Source organism: Pelophylax lessonae (assembly GCF_965119305.1).
Source record: "Pelophylax lessonae genome assembly, chromosome: 5".
Taxonomy (NCBI): domain Eukaryota; kingdom Metazoa; phylum Chordata; class Amphibia; order Anura; family Ranidae; genus Pelophylax; species Pelophylax lessonae.
The window spans coordinates 397,218,705-397,239,586 of record NC_138772.1 but is presented as its reverse complement, the minus strand read 5'-3'; the positions used below and the strand labels follow the sequence as shown (position 1 = coordinate 397,239,586).

The 20,882-nt window shown below is 39.7% G+C and overlaps 1 protein-coding gene across 1 annotated transcript in view; it reads right to left on the bottom strand.

Moving 5' to 3' along the window:
• The window catches only part of COLEC12 (collectin subfamily member 12), a 220,781-nt gene that overhangs the window by 57,479 nt on the left and 142,420 nt on the right, over positions 1-20,882 (bottom strand). The window contains exons 3-4 of the mRNA XM_082259210.1: positions 11,718-11,840; positions 6,691-6,789 (exon numbers count right to left, since the gene is read on the bottom strand). Coding sequence (XP_082115336.1) covers positions 6,691-6,789; positions 11,718-11,840 — 222 coding nt within the window. The remainder of the gene's footprint in view (positions 1-6,690; positions 6,790-11,717; positions 11,841-20,882) is intronic.

Sequence of the window (20,882 nt, the reverse complement as noted above, 5' to 3'; positions counted from 1 at the left end):
TAGACACTTTGTGCTCCTCCACCTTCCATTTAAGGATGCCCCGCAGATGCTCAATAGGGTTTAGGCCTGGAGACACGCTTGGCCATTCCATCAGCTTTACTCTCAGCTTCTTTAGCAAGGCAGTGGTCGTTTTGGAGGTGTTTTGGGTCGTTATCATGTTGGAATACTGCCCTGTGGCCCAGTCTCCGAAGGGAGGGGATCATGCTCTGCTTCAGTATGTCACAGTACATGTTGGCATTCATGTTTCCCTCAATAGTCTGTAGCTCCCCAGTGTCAGCAGCACTCATGCAGCCCCAGACCATGACACTCTCACCACCATGCTTTACTGTAGGAAAGATACACTTGTCTTTGTACTCCTCACCTGGTTGCCGCCACACACGCTTGACACCATCTGAACCAAATAGGTTTATCTTGGTCTCATCAGACCACAGGATATGGCTCCAGTAATCCATGTTCTTAGTCTGCTTGTCTTCAGCAAACTGTTTGTGGGCTTTCTTATGCATCATCTTTAGAAGGCTTCCTTCTGTGGCGACAGCCATGCAGACCAATTTGATGCAGTGTGCAGCGTATAGTCTGAGCACTGACAGGCTGACCCCCCACCCCTTCAACCTCTGCAGCAATGCTGGCAACACTCATACATCTATTTCCCAAAGACAACCTCTGGATATGAAGCTGAGCACGTGCAGTCAACTTCTTTGGTCGACCATGACGAGGCCTGTTCTGAGTGGAACCTGTCCTGTTAAACTGCTGTATGGTCTTGGCCACTGGACTGCAGCTCAGTTTCAGGGTCTTGGCAATCTTCTTATAGCCTAGGCCAGGACTTCCCAAACTGTGGGTCGCGAGCCGCATCTGAGTGGGTCGCCGGCGGTAGAGCAGTCAGTGAGCAGTGAGCTGCCCACGCATCAGCAGCAGCCCTTACTGTGTTACAAGCAGGCAGGCTGGCCAGGCAGGCTGGCTCCACTGACCCTCTGACCCAGCCCCTTGCCGTGCCAGCTGTTCTGTATGGGAGGCGGCGCCTCGGGGTTGGAATTACTGTATCTCACATGCCGTGCTTAATTTGTTCATGTTTGTTTATTAAATATTGAACAGAGTCCAGACACTGATTGAGAGCTTATTTTAGGCCTGGTTGATGACCCACATTTGCATAGCAGCCCATACATTTTAATGGGCTGCTATGCCTTCATTTTCCGCTGAAAAAAGATGCATGCAGAATGTAAAAAAAAATGCAGTTGCCGTGAAATCCATCCTGCTTTTGCACCATGTGACTTACCTGCAGTTCCTGCAAGCTTTCTGCGTTTTTATATACGTTTTTTTAAATGCTGCATGCATCTTTTTTCTGTGGAAAACGAGGGCATAGCAGCCCATTCAAATCAGTGGGCTGCTATGCCTGTGCAAATGTGGGCCACCAACCCGCATGCATGTGAACCAGGCCTGATTTGAATGGGCTGCTATGCCTGCGTTTTCTGCTGAAAAAAGGCGCATGCAGAATGTAAAAAAAATGCAGTGGCCGTGAAATCCATGCAACAAATCCTTGTGGTCCAGAAGTGGTTAAACATCCCCCTCCCTTTAAAATATGCAATATTATTATTATTATTTGCATTTCTATAGCGCCAACAAATTCTGTAGCGCTTTACAATATTCAATTACAAGCAAGTGGGTCCCGAAAAAAATCTGTATTCAGAAGTCGGCCCAAAAAAGTTTGGGAAGCCTGGCCTAGGCCGTCTTTATGTAGAGCAACAATTCTTTTTTCAGATCCTTAGAGATTTCTTTGCCATGAGGTGCCATGTTGAACATCCAGTGACCAGTATGGGAGAGTGAGAGCGATAACACCAAATTTAACACACCTGCTCCCCATTCACACCTGAGACCTTGTAAAACTAACGAGTCACATGACAATGGGGAGGGAAATGCATAATTGGGCCCAATTTGGACAATTCCATTTAGGGGTATACTCACTTTTGTTGCCAGCAGTTTAGACATTATTGGCTGTGTGTTGAGTTATTTTGAGGGGACAGCAAATTTACACTGTTATACAAGCTGTACACTCACTACTTTACATTGTAGCAAAGTGTAATTTCTTCAGTGTTGTCACATGAAAAGATAGAAAAAAATATTTACAAAAATGTGAGTGGTGTACTCACTTTTGTGAGATACTGTGTGTATATATATATATATATAGTTATTATTGTACAAACTGTACTGCAGTTGTTTTATTTTTTACCTTCCACCACAACTGGAATGCTTTTAAGACCCTGTTCACACTGGGGCGATCTGTCAGACGACCTGGTCGCCTGACAGGTCGCCTGCCATAGAGTAGCTGTGGACCCGTTCTAATAGGAGCGACACAAGTCGCTCCAACTTAGAAAAAGGGTCCGGAGCTTCTTTGGGGCGACCTGGAGCGACCTGCATTGACTTCAATGATATGAAGTCCGTGCCGGCCGCTCCGAGGTCGCGGTGAAAGAACAGCCAATTCAATGTATACAGGCTTTAACAACTGTGTGAACAAAGCCTTATAAACCTATTATCTGATAATTGTATGAGGCATATATAAAGCCCCAAATAGAAATGATGCTCTGCTGGACCTGTTAATCTCAAACATTACAAAGCCTATTACAAATGTTCAAATAAATGTAATTCTGGGTAGCAGTGACCATAACATGATTTTTTTTTTAATTTTGCAAACAACAGGGCAAATATAGGAGAGTAAAAAATCACATAGATTGGGAGAAAATATTGTCAGCAAGCATCACAAAACAGAAAGAGTTTCCTTGGAAAGTTACAAAAAAAGGTGTAAGAAAAGGCTGGCAAAATCTTTAAAGGATAAATTCACCTTTTGAAAAAAAAAATATATATATAAAAAAGGCACATAATTTTGCAGGTAAAAAAAATGTGCATTTATTTTTTACTATGGAGCCTGCAACACATTACACCCGCTCAGTAGATTGCAGGTGCAATGTCAGGCTCCTGAAAACAGTCTACCTGTACCTCTATACAGGCAGACAGTTACTCAGCTGCAGGAAGTGTCAGTGAACTACGAGGGTGCTGATGAGTGTCCTGGTAGTACATTGTGTACTACAAGCCATCTGCCACAGTGGAAGATGGGAGTTGTAGTTCATTCATTCACACATTCACAGTTGATTGGTACCCAAGTTGGAGTAAAGGCACTTAGAGACCAAATAATGTGGCACTGTAATTATTTGGTAATTGGAAGTAACAAATAACATGTAGAGGGCAGTGGCAAGGTACTTACATAAAGCGGAACTTTAGTCAGAAAATGAAGTCCTACTAGATCACTTTGGCATGCCCATTTTGCAGATATAGCTATGTAAAATATTAAAAATAAATATCTATACTGTTTAAAATCCAGTAATACAGTGTTTCACTCTGCTCTGCACATGCTCAGTTTCTCTCCGTTTTAGGCATTTTTAGGCACTGCAGAATTAAACCATCCTATCCTTTACAGCCTTCTGTTTAAACTAAAACTGCCATGGTGATGCACTTGTCATCAGCTTTGACACCAGCCCTTTGATGGTTTGACAGTTTGGTTGAGGACACAAGCAAATGTGACAGTTAGCAATCCTGGCATTCCAGGAATGTAACTGTTTTTTTAAACCATTAAATCAATAGGTTTAGTTCCACTTTATAAGTTACTGCTGTTTGGGGGCTCTGGGATTCAGCAAAATGGCAACCTCCATCAAGAAACAATTTGTTATGGGTAAAATTCTACTTTAACATTCACATGCGACTTGGGCACAACACTTCTCGTTGGCGGTACTTTAGCATAGTCCCAGCACTTGAGGAGTCACTTTAATGATGTTTAAATTACCACAGTAGCAGCTGAATGAAGGTGGTGGCTGAACGGCTAAGCAGTGGTGCAGATGCACTTTGCAGACTGATTGAAAGATTTGTCCCACTTCTAGAGTCCCTAGATAGAGGAGCCAGTTGCAGTATCCCTATTCTGTCCCTCCTCAACAGGAACCTCTCTCTAGCACTAAATACACTGTCCTTAACCAGCCGGAATTCTGTCCCAACTCTATTCATCTCCCAAATGTCCCAATTGTATTGGGACAGCGCTATTTATTACCACTTCCCTCACTAAAGATGGCTGCAGAGGTCATCCAGTGTTGCAGCATTCAATCAGACAGCAGCTTCCCTGATGATACTTAGGGGGGTATAAGAGGAACAAAGTTCCTCTCATCCTGCTTCCCTTCTGTACAGCTGCCAGCAAAACAGCACCACCTACAGAGGGGAGGATAAACTGCACCTGCATACAAGCGGGGCTGCTGCATTAGTAACATATTACACCCTACATATGGGTGTAACATGTAACATGTCACTAAACATGTTACAAAAGGTGAATGTATCCTTTAAACACATGACAGACTGCTAGAGTGAGTAAGACAAATCCCCAAATAGGTTTAAACCAGTTTAGGTCTTACACCTGATTACCCCTTACAGACCAGAACAAGTTTTAGCTATGTTCCTATAAATCTGTATGATTTGTCATTGCTTTGGCTACTAAGGTAATACATACAGTGGGTACGGAAAGTATTCAGACCCCCTTAAATTTTTCACTCTTTGTTATATTGCAGCCATTTGCTAAAATCATTTAAATTCATTCTTCTTCTTCATGAATGTACACATAGCACCCCATACTGCCAGAAAAACACAGAATTGTTGACATTGTTGCAGATTTATTAAAAAAGAAAAACTGAAATATCACATGGTCCTAAGTATTCAGACCCTTTGCTGTGACACTCATATATTTAACTCAGGTGCTTTCCATTTCTTCTGATCATCCTTGAGATGGTTCTACACCTTCATTTGAGTCCAGCTGTGTTTGATTATACTGATTGGACTTGATTAGAAAAGCCACACACCTGTCTATATAAGACCTTCCAGATCACAATGCATGTCAGAACAAATGAGAATCATGAGGTCAAAGGAACTGTCTGAAGAGCTCAGAGACAGAATTGTGGCAAGGCACAGATCTGGCCAAGGTTACAAAAAGATTTCTGCTGCACTTAAGGTTCCTAAGAGCACAGTGGCCTCCATAATCCTCAAATAGAAGACGTTTGGGACGACCAGAACCCTTCCTAGAGCTGGCCGTCCGGCCAAACTGAACTATCGGGGGAGAAGAGCCTTGGTGAGAGAGGTAAAGAAGAACCCAAAGATCACTGTGGCTGAGCTCCAGAGATGCAGTCAGGAGATGGGAGAAAGTTGTAGAAAGTCAACCATCACTGCAGCCCTCCACCAGTCGGGGCTTTATGGCAGAGTGGCCCGACGGAAGCCTCTCCTCAGTGTAAGACACATGAAAGCCCGCATGGAGTTTGCTAAAAAAACACTTGAAGGACTCCAAGATGGTGAGAAATAAGATTCTCTGTTCTGATGAGACCAAAATAGAACTTTTTGGCCTTAATTCTAAGCGGTATGTGTGGAGAAAACCAGGCACTGCTCATCACTTGTCCAATACAGTCCCAACAGTGAAGCATGGTGGTGGCAGCATCATGCTGTGGGGGTGTTTTTCAGCTGCAGGGACAGGACGACTGGTTGCAATCGAGGGAAAGATGAATGCGGCCAAGTACAGGGATATCCTGGACAAAAACCTTCTCCAGAGTGCTCTGGACCTCAGACTGGGCCGAAGGTTTACCTTCCAACAAGACAATGACCCTAAGCACACAGCTAAAATAACGAAGGAGTGGCTTCACAACAACTCCGTGACTGTTCTTGAATGGCCCAGCCAGAGCCCTGACTTAAACCCAATTGAGCATCTCTGGAGAGACCTAAAAATGGCTGTCCACCAACGTTTACCATCCAACCTGACAGAACTGGAGAGGATCTGCAAGGAGGAATGGCAGAGGATCCCCAAATCCAGGTGTGAAAGACTTGTTGCATCTTTCCCAAAAAGACTCCTGGCTGTATTAGATCAAAAGGGGGCTTCTACTAAATACTGAGCAAAGGGTCTGAATACTTAGGACCATGTGATATTTCAGTTTTTCTTTTTTAATAAATCTGCAACAATGTCAACAATTCTGTGTTTTTCTGTCAGTATGGGGTGCTATGTGTACATTCATGAGGAAGAAGAATGAACCTAAATGATTTTAGCAAATGGCTGCAATATAACAAAGAGTGAAAAATTTAAGGGGGTCTGAATACTTTCCGTACCCACTGTATATTGTTTTTTCAGGTACAGACAGGGCTGTCTCTTGCAGTATTATTTTACAATATGTGTCTAGCTTTCTAAGAAATCTACAGGCAAAAACACGTAACAATACAAATCTCTTTCCAGTAGGAGCTGTGAAAATATAGAATTTTCTTTTACATGAGATGAGATGATTATAGCTAGCTCAGTAAAATCCTTAAAAATAAGTATTTGTTTCTAAATGAACAAAATATAAATGACTATTATTATTTATAAAAAAATAAAACTAGAATTCAGTGGGTATCATTGCCTTTGGAGACCAAGAAGGATTTATTTCACTGTGAAGAAAATCTGACCATCCTTTATAAATCTTGTTTTCCTTCCTCTGGATCATCTGCAATTTTTGGCTTCTAGGAATTATTTTGGTTGCACTCAATGGAAATGTATCTTATTAAAACATATACATAACCGTGTAACTAATAATTAATCACTGTTCATTGTGAAATCAAAAGAAATGCAGGTGAATATCATTTTGCTTCTCGGTTTACCTAATTTTTTCAAGTTCTGCTCCACGTCTGAGATTTTATTATTGTAACTCATGCGTGACTTTTCCATGTCATCTGAAACGCCATCCATTCTTTCTACAACTGAAAAGAAAAAAAAGCACTAGTTAAATTGTTGTTTGCATCAATGGTGTAATCGAATTACTGCGTTAGCAAGGCCAATCAGCTTCCAGGTTTTATTGTCAAAGCTTAATTGAACAATCTGAAGTTGGAAGTTGGAAGCTGTTTGGCTACAATGCACAGCTGCACCAAAATTTGCACTCTCCAGTTTTAGTAAATCAACCCCATAGGCTCTTGCTTGTAAAAAACAGTCTGAAGAGAATCACAGACAGCAAATTTTGAAAAAGGAAAAACTGCTTTGTTGAAGCCCTTTAAGCACCCTTAAACTCTGGTGAGGAAGCTTTGAATGCAAATCTTAATGTAGCTTTAGACAAAATTCTAGTAGACTTCAGAAAAAAACACACAAAACTTCCAAAAAAATCTCCAAAAACTATTTTTTTTAAACCATAAACTAAGCCATCAAAAATCCCAATTTTATTACAAAACTGAAATATATAAATAGAATAATTTAAAGAGAAGTGCAGGGTATGAAAAAAACAAACATTGATATTTACCTAGGTGGATGCAACATTGGTCCGATGCTGCATCTGTCCCCTGCCGCCTCTACACCAGGAACTGAGCGATCAAAGACCGTTGATTTCTCAGTTCTCAGGTTCGTTCTAAACACAGAGTGGTGACTGTAAGTCACCGACTCTCTGCACTGCCCCTCCAGCCTTCACTGGAGCGCTGGGCTGTGCAGAGGGTAGGGAATGCAAACTTAAGCTCTCAGCGGTGCAGTGAGAGGCTGAACAAGCTACCAGTCCAGACATTTGGGTAGATCCCGAAATTATCTCTCCAGAGAATCTCTCCAGATCGACCGATGAGTGACATCAGCCAACGGCATGCTTTAGCCCACTGTCAGCTGAATACGGGTCACAGGATTGCAGAACAGTACTTCTACTTTAAAAACTACTCCTGAGAGACACTGGGCATGACCTAATAAAGGCAAATAGGCTGTTAACTTTGAAAGGAAAATGTCCCTTAGCTTAGTGAATGCAGTGAACATTCACATTGCAAAGAATCCCCAATCATACACAAAAAATACTGAATTTTTTGTTTGCATATGATTGTGTGATGGAAGTCAGCAGAGAAAAATTCACTTGCCAAGTGAACATCTCATTTGGCTTTAGCAAATTGACCCCACTGTCTCTTAATAAGGTCCATATAGCGTATGATTAAATGTTGCATAAATCCAAAAATTGCACAAGTGCCAAAAATTCCAAAGATTAGAATTATGCAAACACATCCCATATGCAGTTTTGTGCAAAAACAAAAAGTTGACATGGATTTTATAAATACGAGAGGGAAGATTTCCAGTGTCTAATAACATTGGGAATAATTAGGATTGCAATAACATACACTGCATAATCATCACATTCTTTCAACATAGGTCAATCAGGTTTTCACAAGGGATCAAATGAACACAGGTACAGATTTCATACAATGGTATAGGTAGATAGCAGTCCAGTTAAGTAGGTAATTGGTAAGAAATTGTACTTGTTGATACCAACAATACTGCACTCTGCATGAAAAAATTGACATGACTGTACCAATGCAGTGCTGTTTTACCAAGGGGACTGCAATTCTGTTACAAATGCATGGACCATACCATAGGTAAACCCAACTTATATACAAACTGTATGATCTTTAATTAGTCATAATCAACTCTTGATAATGGGGTCATTCATACAACTGTGTGGAGTCCAATGTAATAAACTGTGTGTGAAGTATCTGAAGTTCATATTTTCTATGTACATAGTTACATAGTAGTTGAGGTTTAATAAAGACAATAGTCCATCCAGTTCAACCTGTGTAGGTGTGTGTGGATGTATTCATTTCCCATACCCCTGAATGTTTTGATCTTGGAGATGTATGTCCAAGAGTCTTTTAAAAGTAGCCATACTCCCCTCAGTTACTACCATTTGTGGAAGCGAGTTCCACAACCTTATTGCCCTTACTGTAAAAAACCCTTTGCGTAGCCTGAGGTTAAATTGCTGCTCCTCTAGTCGCATTCAATAGCCTTGTGTCCTCTTGCACCCCTTGCGACTGAATCGTTTTTTTTCCTATGCTGAGATCACCGTTAAGGTATTTGTAAATTGCTATCATGTCCCCTCTCAGGCATCTCTTCTCTAGGGAGAATAAATCGAGTGCTTGTAATCACTCCTTATAATTTAGGTCCTCCAATCTCCTAATTAGCTTAGTTGCCCTTCTTTGGACTCTTTCCAGTTCCAGCACATCCTTTCTGAGGATTGGCGACTAGAACTGGACAGAATAATCCAGGTGTGGCCAGACCAGAGTTTTATAAAGTGGTAGGATTATAGATTTATCTCTGGAATACATCCCCTTCCTTTTGCATGCTAATATTCTGCCGGCTTTGCCAGCTGCAGCTTGACATTGCATGTTATTGCTTAGTCTATCTTCAACTAAGACTCCCAGATCTTTCTGCAATCTTGATTCCCCCAGGGGTTCCCCACTAATGCGTATTTACCTTACACTTCTCCACATTAAACCTCATTTGCCATGTAGTTGCCCACTCTGTTATTTTGTTTAGGTCATTCTGTAAGATTTCTGCATCATGATGTGAAGTTATTGCCCTGTTTAATTTTATGTCATATGCAAAAACTGAGATTGAGCTAGTGATCAGTCCTCAATGCTATTTATGAATAAATTGAACAAAATTGGTCCCAGGACTGAGCCTTGGGGCATCCAACTTATCACTCCAGACCATTCTGAGTATGTGTTATTTATTACCACCCTTTGGACATGCCCTTTTAACCAGTTTTCTATCCAAGAGCAAAATTTGTGGTCTAAGCCTGCAGGCCTTATTTTGTAAATTAATCGTTTGTGGGGGACTGTATTGCAAAATCCAGATACACCACATCCACAGGTCTCCCCCTATCTAGCTCACAGCTCACTTCCTCGTAGAATGTTAATAGATTGGTCTGACAAGAACGTCCTTTTGTAAACCCATGCTGATTACTGCTGATGATACTGTAGACTTTAGCAAATTCTTGAATATAGTCCCTTATCATCCCTTCCAGTAATTTACATACTATTGACGTCAGGCTGGCTGGCCTATAATTGCCTGGGATATGCCTCTGTCCTTTTTTGACTATTGGTATCACGTTAGCTTTCCTCCAGTCACCTGGTACAGTTCCTGTCAAAATACTATCTGCAAAGATCAGGAACAGTGGTCTAGATATAAATTTACTGAGTTCTTTGAGTACTCTCGGATGCACGCCATCCGGTCCTGGTGATTTATTTGTGTTAATGTTATCAAGCCTTTTCATGATTGCACCCTCTGTTAGCCATAGCGGCATGTCATGTGAATTACTGCTAACCATACAGTCATGGTCTGTATACCCCTCCTTTTTCTGTGTAAAGACTAAGGAGAAGAAAGCATTTAGCACAGTTGTCTTCTCTGTGTCCTCTGTAATCATCATTGTTAATTATGTGTGCAACATGCTCTGACCTCGTTTTTTGCTATTGATATATTTAAAGAATTTCTTAGTCGTGTAGTGACTGTAATTCTCACATGGAGTAATAGAACGCTCCTACAGAGGAGACAGGTTAAAGTTTTATAAGGAGCCAATTTACCACATTAATATGTATCCTGTATTTCTGTTGCATTTGAACTGCTTTAATTCCCCAGACTGAGTGAGCAGGAATGCAAGGTAAATGCTTATCTCAACAGCAATGCTGACCTTTCTGAAGGACATAAATGGAATGCATTCTGTACCATCATACAGCTCATACATAGAAAATAACACTGTGCACCAGCATAGTAAAGCAAATAACGTTTCTCACATAGAAAGAGGTTAGGACTGCTGGTTCTGTATTGTATAAGACTAAGAGTGCAACCATCAGCCAGACATTCGCCAAACACTCTCTGCAAGGGCATATTCTTGGTGAAATAGTTTTAAATGACATTCATTCATTCACCATAAGTGATGGTGGTGAAAGTCAAATTCACAGCTGTACTACTGGCCTTTCTCCTTGTTCCTGCGACGGGTTGTCCAAGAAGCCTCTTCTTTTTGGCACTCTGGCTGATGGTTGCACTCTTAGTCTTATACAATACAGAACCAGCAGTCCTAACCTCTTTCTATGCATTCTTAGTTTAATTTACTGAAAGACATTTATAGGTGTTATTTTTCAGCTTTACTTTTTCCTTAATTTGTGTATACATTTTAATGTTTAAATGAAACTTTTAGACTTGTTCACACCATGTGCAGAGACATGCATTTTTCTAATATAGGTCCCTGCAAGGATACAAAGTAAATTGTTTTTCTATGTGCCCTGTTCACACCACAATGTTGGTGTCGTGAGAGTTTCTTCTGTGCACAAAAATGCATACAGTACATACTGCATATTTCTGCACAAAATATGCCTATGACACTATTGTTGTGATGGGAACAAGGCACAAAGAAAACAATTACAGAGACATTTACAGAAAAACGCACATCTCTGCACGTGGTGTAAACAAGGCAGATTATTGCTTTATAACTTTTCTTGCAACATTTAAACCAAAACATTATCAATCTCATATTTTTTATACTCTTTAGGCCCCTTTCACACTTGTGCGACTTGTCCTGTGATTTGGGACTGCAAGGTCCTATGACAAGTCGTACTCCATGATTTATAATGATTACCGTTCATATCTGTGCGACTTCAAGTCGCAACAACTTCAAAGTAGTCCCTGCAGTACTTTGGGCTGATTTTAATGCGTTTTGAGGTCCAAAGACAAAGGCATTGTTTCAAGTCCAGTCAAAATTGTGGTAAAATCGTGGCAACAAAATTGCGGTAAAATTGCGTGACTTTTAGGTCACATAAGTGTGAAAAGGGCCTTAAGGTCATTTTATCTAACTGTCACACAGTTATAATTTACTATGAAATTCTTTTTAAAAAGCACATACCTTTATATCCTAGTATTGATACTGTGATGGTGAGTAAGGCACACAGAATATACAGCAAAATGATTGAAAATTTCAGTGCCCAGTTATTTTTACACTTTGTACACTGGGTTCCTTCTTGTATACCTGTAAAATAAAAGTATACTTTTAATAATCTGAAAATAGAAAAGTAACAGCCCTCTAATATTAAAAAGTTGGTTTAAGGTCAATGTTCATTCTTTAATGGGATAACCAGTGATCTAATGCTACCTGTATTTCATTTAAAAGACATGATTTTGAAGGGTTAATGACTATTTTAATAAAGTCACCCTTTCCTCTCCCTCAGAAAACATACATTTATATAATCAGATCCTTTTTAGTAAGTGATGACAAACTGTAAAGCAGCACTGAAATGCAGCATGAATGACATTTAACAATACATATACAACATTAAGGGCTCATTCACACCATAAGTGCATGAAAACTGATGAGAACTGATGGGAAAACTGCACAGATTTCACTTGCAGAGACATCAGTTTTACATCAGTTTTTATGTGCGTTTCAGTGAGTTTTTACGCACGTTGACATCAGTTGTCCTGTGTGTCAGTTATGTGCCCTGCTTACACCAATGTTGAGGTCAGGTCTGTTTTTTCCTGTGCAGAAAACTGCATACACGTTGCAAGTCTCTGTGCAGAAAAAAATCAGCTTGTGATAGCAGTGCTGTGGTGTGAACAGGGCACAGAGAACAATTTTTTTTTTTATGTGTGCCCTTGCAGAACCCGTGCAGAAAAATTGATGTCTCTGCACCATGGTGTGAATGAGGCCTAAAGGGGATGGGTAGAATTGAACACATAGTTGATTTGTGATAATGTCAGGATTACTGGTGATTAAATAATAGAAAAAAATGGATTTAAAAAGCAATGTATATTCCATCTTATGCATATAAGATTTTGAATAGTGCAGCTTCCATCTTGTTTGAAGGTGAATGAAAGTTCATATGTACTTGTTAAACAAAATTTCTCTTACAATAGGGTCTTATAATTTCAACAGAGGTCTTTGTATCCCTTTTGTCATAAATAAAGTGATACATTGGCATCTCTATCAGATAAGACATAATGGTAGTGTCAGCCTGTCTGTAAGTATTGCAACAATAGACAATGGCTCAGTGTTCTTCATCAGACATTTAAAATATAAATGCTAAAGATACCTTATATTATGTGTAAACTGTATATCAACAATTAAGTCTTATTCTATTGTTGATATGGTGGAATAGATATATGATGTTATATATATATGTATATATATGTATATATAAATGTTAGAATACTTTTCTATTAAGCGTAAGGACATGTGTAAGTGTAACTAATTACCTCATTTCAGAGAAGTTTGAGTTTAAGTGTTTAAGGTATCATAAATACTACAAGCCAGACACTATAGATCTTCCAATCCTAGTCTAAATGTCTGACAGTTATGTCAGAATTCAAATAATTAATGGATCTTCACTGGCCAGACAGGTCAAAGGTCATCAGATAAGAATATGTTCTAATTAGTCTAAATACCAAATCTAATGAACGGTACAATACTGCTCCCTTTGGACACACTAATAAATGCAGTCTTGGGATAATGAGATATTTCCAATATAAAAATATTATATTGTATTAATAATTATCTTTATAAATGGCATTGCTTGCCAGGGTACATGATGGAGATTAGATGGACATTTATGTATGTACTGAGAGTATGGACAAGTTTTTATATTGCTTTTATAGTTAATCTTGAACATAGAGAAATCATCCTTTAATTTTATTATACAAAATATTGAGTTATTAGGAGAGGTGTGACTATGACCTCACCAGTTAATGGATAGAATATCCCAACCAATGGGGATAATGTTTCATCCCTCTGGGTTTAACTTATGGTCATTTTAATAGCCCTTTGTTCATACCATATAAAAAATGAAGAACCCAGAGATGAGAGAGGACATTACATTGCCCAACATACATTACACATACATCTCACACACACTACTACGTCCATTTATAGACTCATCTAGACATACTCCATCTTGCTCCATCATTTATCTAAAACTTTGAGGGACGCTAAACGAAACTCCTCCCTCATTGGCCACCATCTTAAGAAGTCATCCATCTTAGGACTCTGGTAATGACTATTTGAAGCTAGCAGCCATCTTAAGTGTGGTAAATATGCCTTGCTGTGTTATTTGATATTATTCAATTGTTTATTTCCTTCCTTATATGTTTTATATTGCATATTTAATGGTAATCAGATTACAATCCCAGCCGTATAAACCATAGCAGATTTTTCTCTAAAAAGTTGATTTTTGTTTTTATACATTTTTATTAATATCAGATTCAGCGCATTATTGCGATTTTAGTCTTCCGTTTTGCATGGCTTATTCTCGCTCCATCTGCAGTGAAGTGACTTTCGGCTATGCAATTCGCAGACAATTGTGGTCTGTTTATATAGAACACTTACCTATGGTTTATGCCAGTGATGGCGAACCTTTCTGAGCCCGAGTGCCCAAACTGCGACACAAAACCAACTTATTTTTTTCAAAGTGGCAACACTGCAATTAATAACAGCCACAGATAATGGCCGCAAGGGCCTCTTACCAATCCCAGCGACACAGCGACACTTCCTCCGCATAGTTGTCCACTCACTCTCGGTTGCCCATGGCAAGGCCCGCAACTGGCACTGCAGGGGGGGTATCCTCACAGTCTCTCTTTCCCCTGGCTCACAGTGTACTGCTCCAGTCTCTCTCTCTCTCTCACGATCTCAAACTCTCGATCTCAATTTCTCTCTCTCTCTCTCCATAGTCTTCAGGGACTAAATGTCTCATGGTGCACTTGTCAACCTCCTCATTGGTGCTTGGCTGCAGCCAATGGGGAGGCAGGAGGAATCAGAGCGGATGGCCATCTCTGCAAGCGCCACTCTGTCCCTGTCCGGCACTGCTTGACTGAAGGTCGAGCAAGGAAATACTCTGACAGTCCTCGCTCCCTCCCCCCCTTGTCACGGCGCCGCTGCCGTGTTGGGGGGAGGGAGGATTAGAGAGCCTAGGCATCAGCGGCGGCAGCTTCCAAGTATAGCTGGCGTGCCCACAGAGAGGGCCCTGCGTGCCAGCTGTGGCACGTGTGCCATAGGTTCGCCATCACTGGTTTATGCTATACCTGGAGAAATGGTAATCTTGTTTCACTTTCATTATTGAGCTAAACATCACATTGCATTGATTGTTTGAAGTTAGTATTTTATGTAGAGTTATCTTTTTGTGTCATTTCCTGTTTGATCATATATTGTGAATACATGTCTTGTGAATAAATATTTTATATATATTCCTTACTGTAGACTGTACTCACTAAGATTGGTATATGCTTTTAAAAAGAAATTAATCAATTAAAAATAATTCGCTACATATTGATTTGTGGAAATAAGTGGAGATTCTCCTACTGCACAGATCTTTGCTTATTAACCATAAATAGACACTGTTATATTCAGAGCAGTATAAATATTCTGACATAATGGAGGCACAGCGATATTATTAAATATTCTTACAATAAAGATAGACCAAAATTTTGAAAGTTGAACTCAAGGCAATCACCTTAATACACAATTAATATATGTGCTGTCTTAATTTTGGTTTCGCCGGTTTTGTGTCCAGGTTGACCTAGCAACCAACCGAATTGTGCTACATTGTAATGTTTTTCTATTTCTAATGTTTGTTTATTTTTTGCTACCATGTAGTAGAATTTTAATTTGTCAAGACCAATTCTAAAATGTCTTAATAATTTTTACTATTAGAGTTAGTTGCAGATGTCCACCACAGACCAGAGCTTTGGGGAGAGGAGAACATCACCAGAGCCTGCTGGAGAGAGGAGTAATGCCCAGTACACACGATCCGAAAATCGGGCGACGTTCCATCTGTTATTTTTCGTATTCTAGCAGCTCTCAATAATATTCGCTTAAAGGGAGAGGTTACTCATGATACGAATTTTCTCGGACGATAATTCTTAGCTTCCGGTATGCGTAACCACGCTGTAGCGTGTGAGGGGAAAATGATGTCTACTGCTCATGTGCTGTCTACTGCTCACCATTTTTTTCGGACGAACAACATACTGATAATACGATTATCGTACGATGTGTTATAATACGATCAAAATTTTTATGCTTGCACGACCGGATAATATCGGGTGAACTGTTGTGATCGCCTCTCGTAAGCTGTGTACTAACGATCCGATTATCGTCCGATCCTTTCACAAGCGTTAATTTTCGTCCGATTTTCGGATCGTGTGTACAGGCCATTAGTTTCTGTTCTGACGCCTCACAGTTGTATGGGGAACTACAGACAGTGGAAACTCCCATGATGAGCAGAACGGTGTGCAATGCAGAATCACTGGACGCCAGCAGCAGAGGAAAATAAGCTCCTCCTCCTTATCTGCAGACAAGCTGAGAAAGATCTGGGTCATGTGACAGCTGTATATCAATTAGGAAAAAGGACGAGGTAGCTGGTGCTGTTCTTATTCCTGATTGCATTCGGTGGGAGAGGTGACTTACGCTGGAGCTGGCTCTGAGGCTATTTGGTGTATACCCATGCTTAAAACCTGTATCCTTCTGGTAAGCGCATACCCCTTATGCATGCTTCACAGCGGTTGACCGAGTGCTCTCTGGTGGTGGGCTTTCTTTAACCCGGAGTCTGTTGGAGGCTTCCTTGGACTTTTACACTTGACCTTGATACTCTCTTATGAACTTTGATTGTACTCAATTTCCCATTGTTCATACATTTGCTTTATCAATTGTTAGCGCAGCTTTTTATTATATATTAGAGTTAGTTACTTTCAAGCTTCCAATCTTATTTTGTATCATTCCTCACTAAACATTATAATTATTTTTTAGTCCTTTTGTTACTGTACTGTTTCACGGTAGCCGCAGTGCAACTGCTGATGTGGCCATTGTGACCTTCCATGTAGATATTTATTTATTTTTCAAATGTGTCAAATGTTTGTTTCTCTAAGATTCACCATATCCATAATTAGATAGATTCGTATTGTACTGTTAAGGAAAGGAACTGAACCTGGCATTAGGAGCATGAAGACCTGGTGGAACAGTTCATTCCACATGTGCCTTTCATCGTATTAAGAACAATTACTGTTGGATTATGTCTTCATTTAAGTCATTGGATGTATGGCGTGTTCTAAATACATAAAAAAAATCCAGGCAGGATGGCCAGGTTGGTGACCTCACTTCTCTTTACTAAAGTTATGCAATAACACTAGACCACTCCAAACCTGCCAGTTGGACAATGAAAAAGTATGCTCTCAATAGTTAGACAATACTGTTCTGGTTATTGGATGGTAAGATTATACTTAGATTTTAGCTTTTGGGAAATAAGATATAGTAAATCAAACACATAAATAATACAAGCCAGTCCAAACAAGACCTGTGTATAGCCCTGTCTTATATACTATCAAAATGATTTTATAGTCTTTTATATTGTATACTTTTTTATTTATAGATATAACAAACAAGTGCCTACTGTACATTTGCTCAGCTGTCTGAGATCAAATGATTAGAACAGAGTTGATGGTGCAAAATGAGCTATGCAGATGACGGCATATTCATGAATCATGTTAGCCAGGGGTGACCACAAAAGGTCACCTACTATAAATCTGCAGATTTTCATTTGAATTTCAACATAGATGCAAGTCAAATAAGGTGATCTGCATGAATCCTTGTGCGGATTCCCCAAATGTATAGTTTATTGTGAGATTTCACAAGGACTATTATTTTGTAAATGTATTCTAGCAAGCCTCATTTGCTGATAATTCACCTCTATGTGTAAGCAGTGTGATTTGGCAGAGCATCACTGCAACAGACTAGAAACTAATTAAAATGATTAGTTGCTGCTTCATAAAGTAGCAAGGCATAGAAAACGCAGTGAAATTAATGATGAATCACTCATTGTCTGTCTTGTTACAAATGAAAAGTTGGTGCAAGAATAGATATATGAGTAATTTAGCTGTGCTTGAAGTCATTACAGCAAGAGTCATTGTGGTTGTTAGCAGACCCTGATAGCACAGGTTAGTGCCAGGAGCTATCCAGCCTGATTAGTGCTGATGTCTAGTGGCTCTATGCACACTTGTCATGTGATAATTCTGGCTGACGGTGTGAGAATTAGGAGACAAACTGTGTAATTACATTATAGATTTTCCTGTCCCTGGCCTCCCGGCAGCAACAAGACTTCCACTTCAACATAAATTACGATATAATAGCACACTGTGTGCTCCCTAGTATCCACGTAGAATGTGTTTCTCAGCATGTTGTACATATACCCCAAGTGATACATCTGCCTCAAAAACGACTCCTTGGACAATATGTTAAAGCTTTTACATATAACATATAATAAACCATGTACAAAGCAAGCAGCTATATTGTATTACCTATTTTTAGGAGATATGTGTATTTTTTTAGCGGTTGCTATAAAGAAGTGAACCAATGGGAGGCTAGGCAGGTCCCCCACTGGCTGTTGGTCTATTAAAACGTAATCGTTTTAGAACAAATTATATGCATGCACAGAATCACTGAAGGGGGATGTTTTTCTCACCCTAGTGAATCTTGCTTCAAACATCCCGTGTTCCAGAAAAAGTCCTCCTTTTTTCTTTTAATTCCACTGCAATGCAATCTTACCAATCATAACTTATATCTAAAGCTTGAAATCCTCAATATCCAAACAGGACTTGGAACCAATTATAGCCAACTTGACTTAATCTAATAATTCTGGGCATATTATATTTTTGTGGCCCTTGCTAACTATCTTCTAAGAATTAGGTAAAAACCTGTAATTCTGAAAATGAGCAAACCCCTTCTTTTGAGCAGGCAGTAGCAATACAGGTACAAGACTGCTCTTCCAATAGAGAAAGGGCCTAGTATGGAAACCTCACTTATGGTGCCAGAGTTTCTCAATGATTGCAGTGATAATCTAATCCCAGATATTCCGTACTAGCAACCTGGAAGTAATAAAAAGCCATGAGTAAATCATCCCCCTTTTCATTTCAGTTCCTATACTATAATTTCCTAGTCAACAGACTGGGACCAGAACTGAGAATCATACCACGCACATGATGAACTTTAGTTTTTTCATTTGGTTACAGCTGTTCATGTCTGAGCAGCCAACTGGAATTAATACCAACCCATAAATATTTTTTAAACATGCAATCCAATCTGGAAAGTGGCAAAGATTTGCAAGGCCTGTTTAGTATAATGCTAGTCTACAGAGAGCTTTAAAAAATCAATTGCCGACCGCCCACAGTACATTTACTGCAGGTGGCCGGCACGGGCAGGCTGGATCAAGTACATGTAGTTTTTATTGGGGAGTGCTAACCTCTACCTCCACTATACTGATATGTTTTTCTTTACCCCAGCGCTCTTCAAATATGTGATTAAAGGTCTTTTATCTTCAGTTATCACCCATTTAATGTACTAAAGTATTATTAGTATAGTTGACATTATCTCTATTAACTTGCTATTATTCTGTACACACAAGAAGGCAAACTCTGCTGCATTGTACAGTGGGGTGATCCTAACATCTTTAAGGTACAAGAAGTTAGTGGCACAAAGAGGACACCTCCAGTGTGATGAGGTTGATTAATAGTGGTCTATTTTTAAAAAAATGTGGTTTGTGAATGTCTCAAGCATACGCTCTGCTGTCATGAATTATCATATATTTTACCTAATATGTATATTTCCTCTGATCGCCAGCTCCATCTGGTGACCATAATGCAACATTTTCCCGATACCTCAATTAGAAAAATACATCATTATGGAACTAGATGAAAATAATGATCATGGGAAAAAAACATATGAGACAAAATACGGGATTATCATGACAGCTGAATGAATGATTGAGGGATTTGTGCAACAATTTTTTTTTATAAATAGACCGCGTAGTGTACTAAGCAAAATAAATAGGTATTTTATTGAGTAGGAATATGGTTTAGATAATAAACTGCCACATCCATCATAAAGGAAATACATTAGTAAAGTAAATTCATTTCTATCTCAGTAACCCAAGGGGAAGGAACACAAATTTGATTTGTGATGACAATGAACCCAGTAGTTACTAGGCAGCTCTTCTACTGACTTACCCACGACATAACACAATTTATAATATCATATAATATATATACAGTATCTCACAAAAGTTAGTACATCCCTCACATTTTTGTACATATTTTATTATTATATCTTTTCATGTGACAACACTGAAGGAATGACACTTTGCAACAATGTAAAGTAGTGAGTGTACAGCTTGTATAATAGTGTAAATTTCCTGTCCCCTCAAAGTATTTTAACACACAGCCAATAATGCCTAAACCACTGGCAACAAAAGTGAGTACACCACTAAGTAAAAAAGTCAAAATTGGGTCCAATTAGCCATTTTCCCTCCCCGGTGTCATGTGACTCATTAGTGTTACAAAGTCTAGGGTGTGAATGGAGAGCAGGTATGTTACATTTGGTGTTATCGCTCTCACTCTCTCATACTGGTCACTGGAAGTTCAACATGGCACCTCCTGGCAAAGAACTCTCTGAGGATCTGAAAAAAAGAATTGTTGTTCTACATAAAGATGTCCTAGGCCAGTGATGACGAACCTGGGCACTCCAGATGTTTTGGAGCAACATTTCCCATGATGCTCATGCACTCTGCAGTGTAGTTTAGCATCATGGGAAATGTAGCTTCAAAATATCTGGGGTGCCAAGGTTCCCCATTACTGTACTAGGCTATAGCAAGATTGCCAAGACCCTGAAACTGAGCTGCAGCATGGTGGCCAAGACCATACAGCGGTTTAACAGAACAGGTTTCACTCAGTACAGGCCTCGCCACGGTTGACCAAAGAAGTTGAGTGCACAAGTCAGCGTCATATCCAGAGGTTGTCTTTGAGAAATAGATGTATGAGTGCTGCCAGCAATGCTGCAGAGGTTGAAGGGTTGGGGGTCAACCTGTCAGTGTTCAGACCATACACTGCACAATGCATCAAATTGGTCTGCATGGCTGTGGTCCCAGAAGAAAGTCTCTTCTAAAGATAATGCACAAGAAAGCCCGCAAACAGTTTGCTGAAGACAAGCAGACTAAAGACATGGATTACTGGAACCATGACCTGTGGTCTGATGAGACCAAGA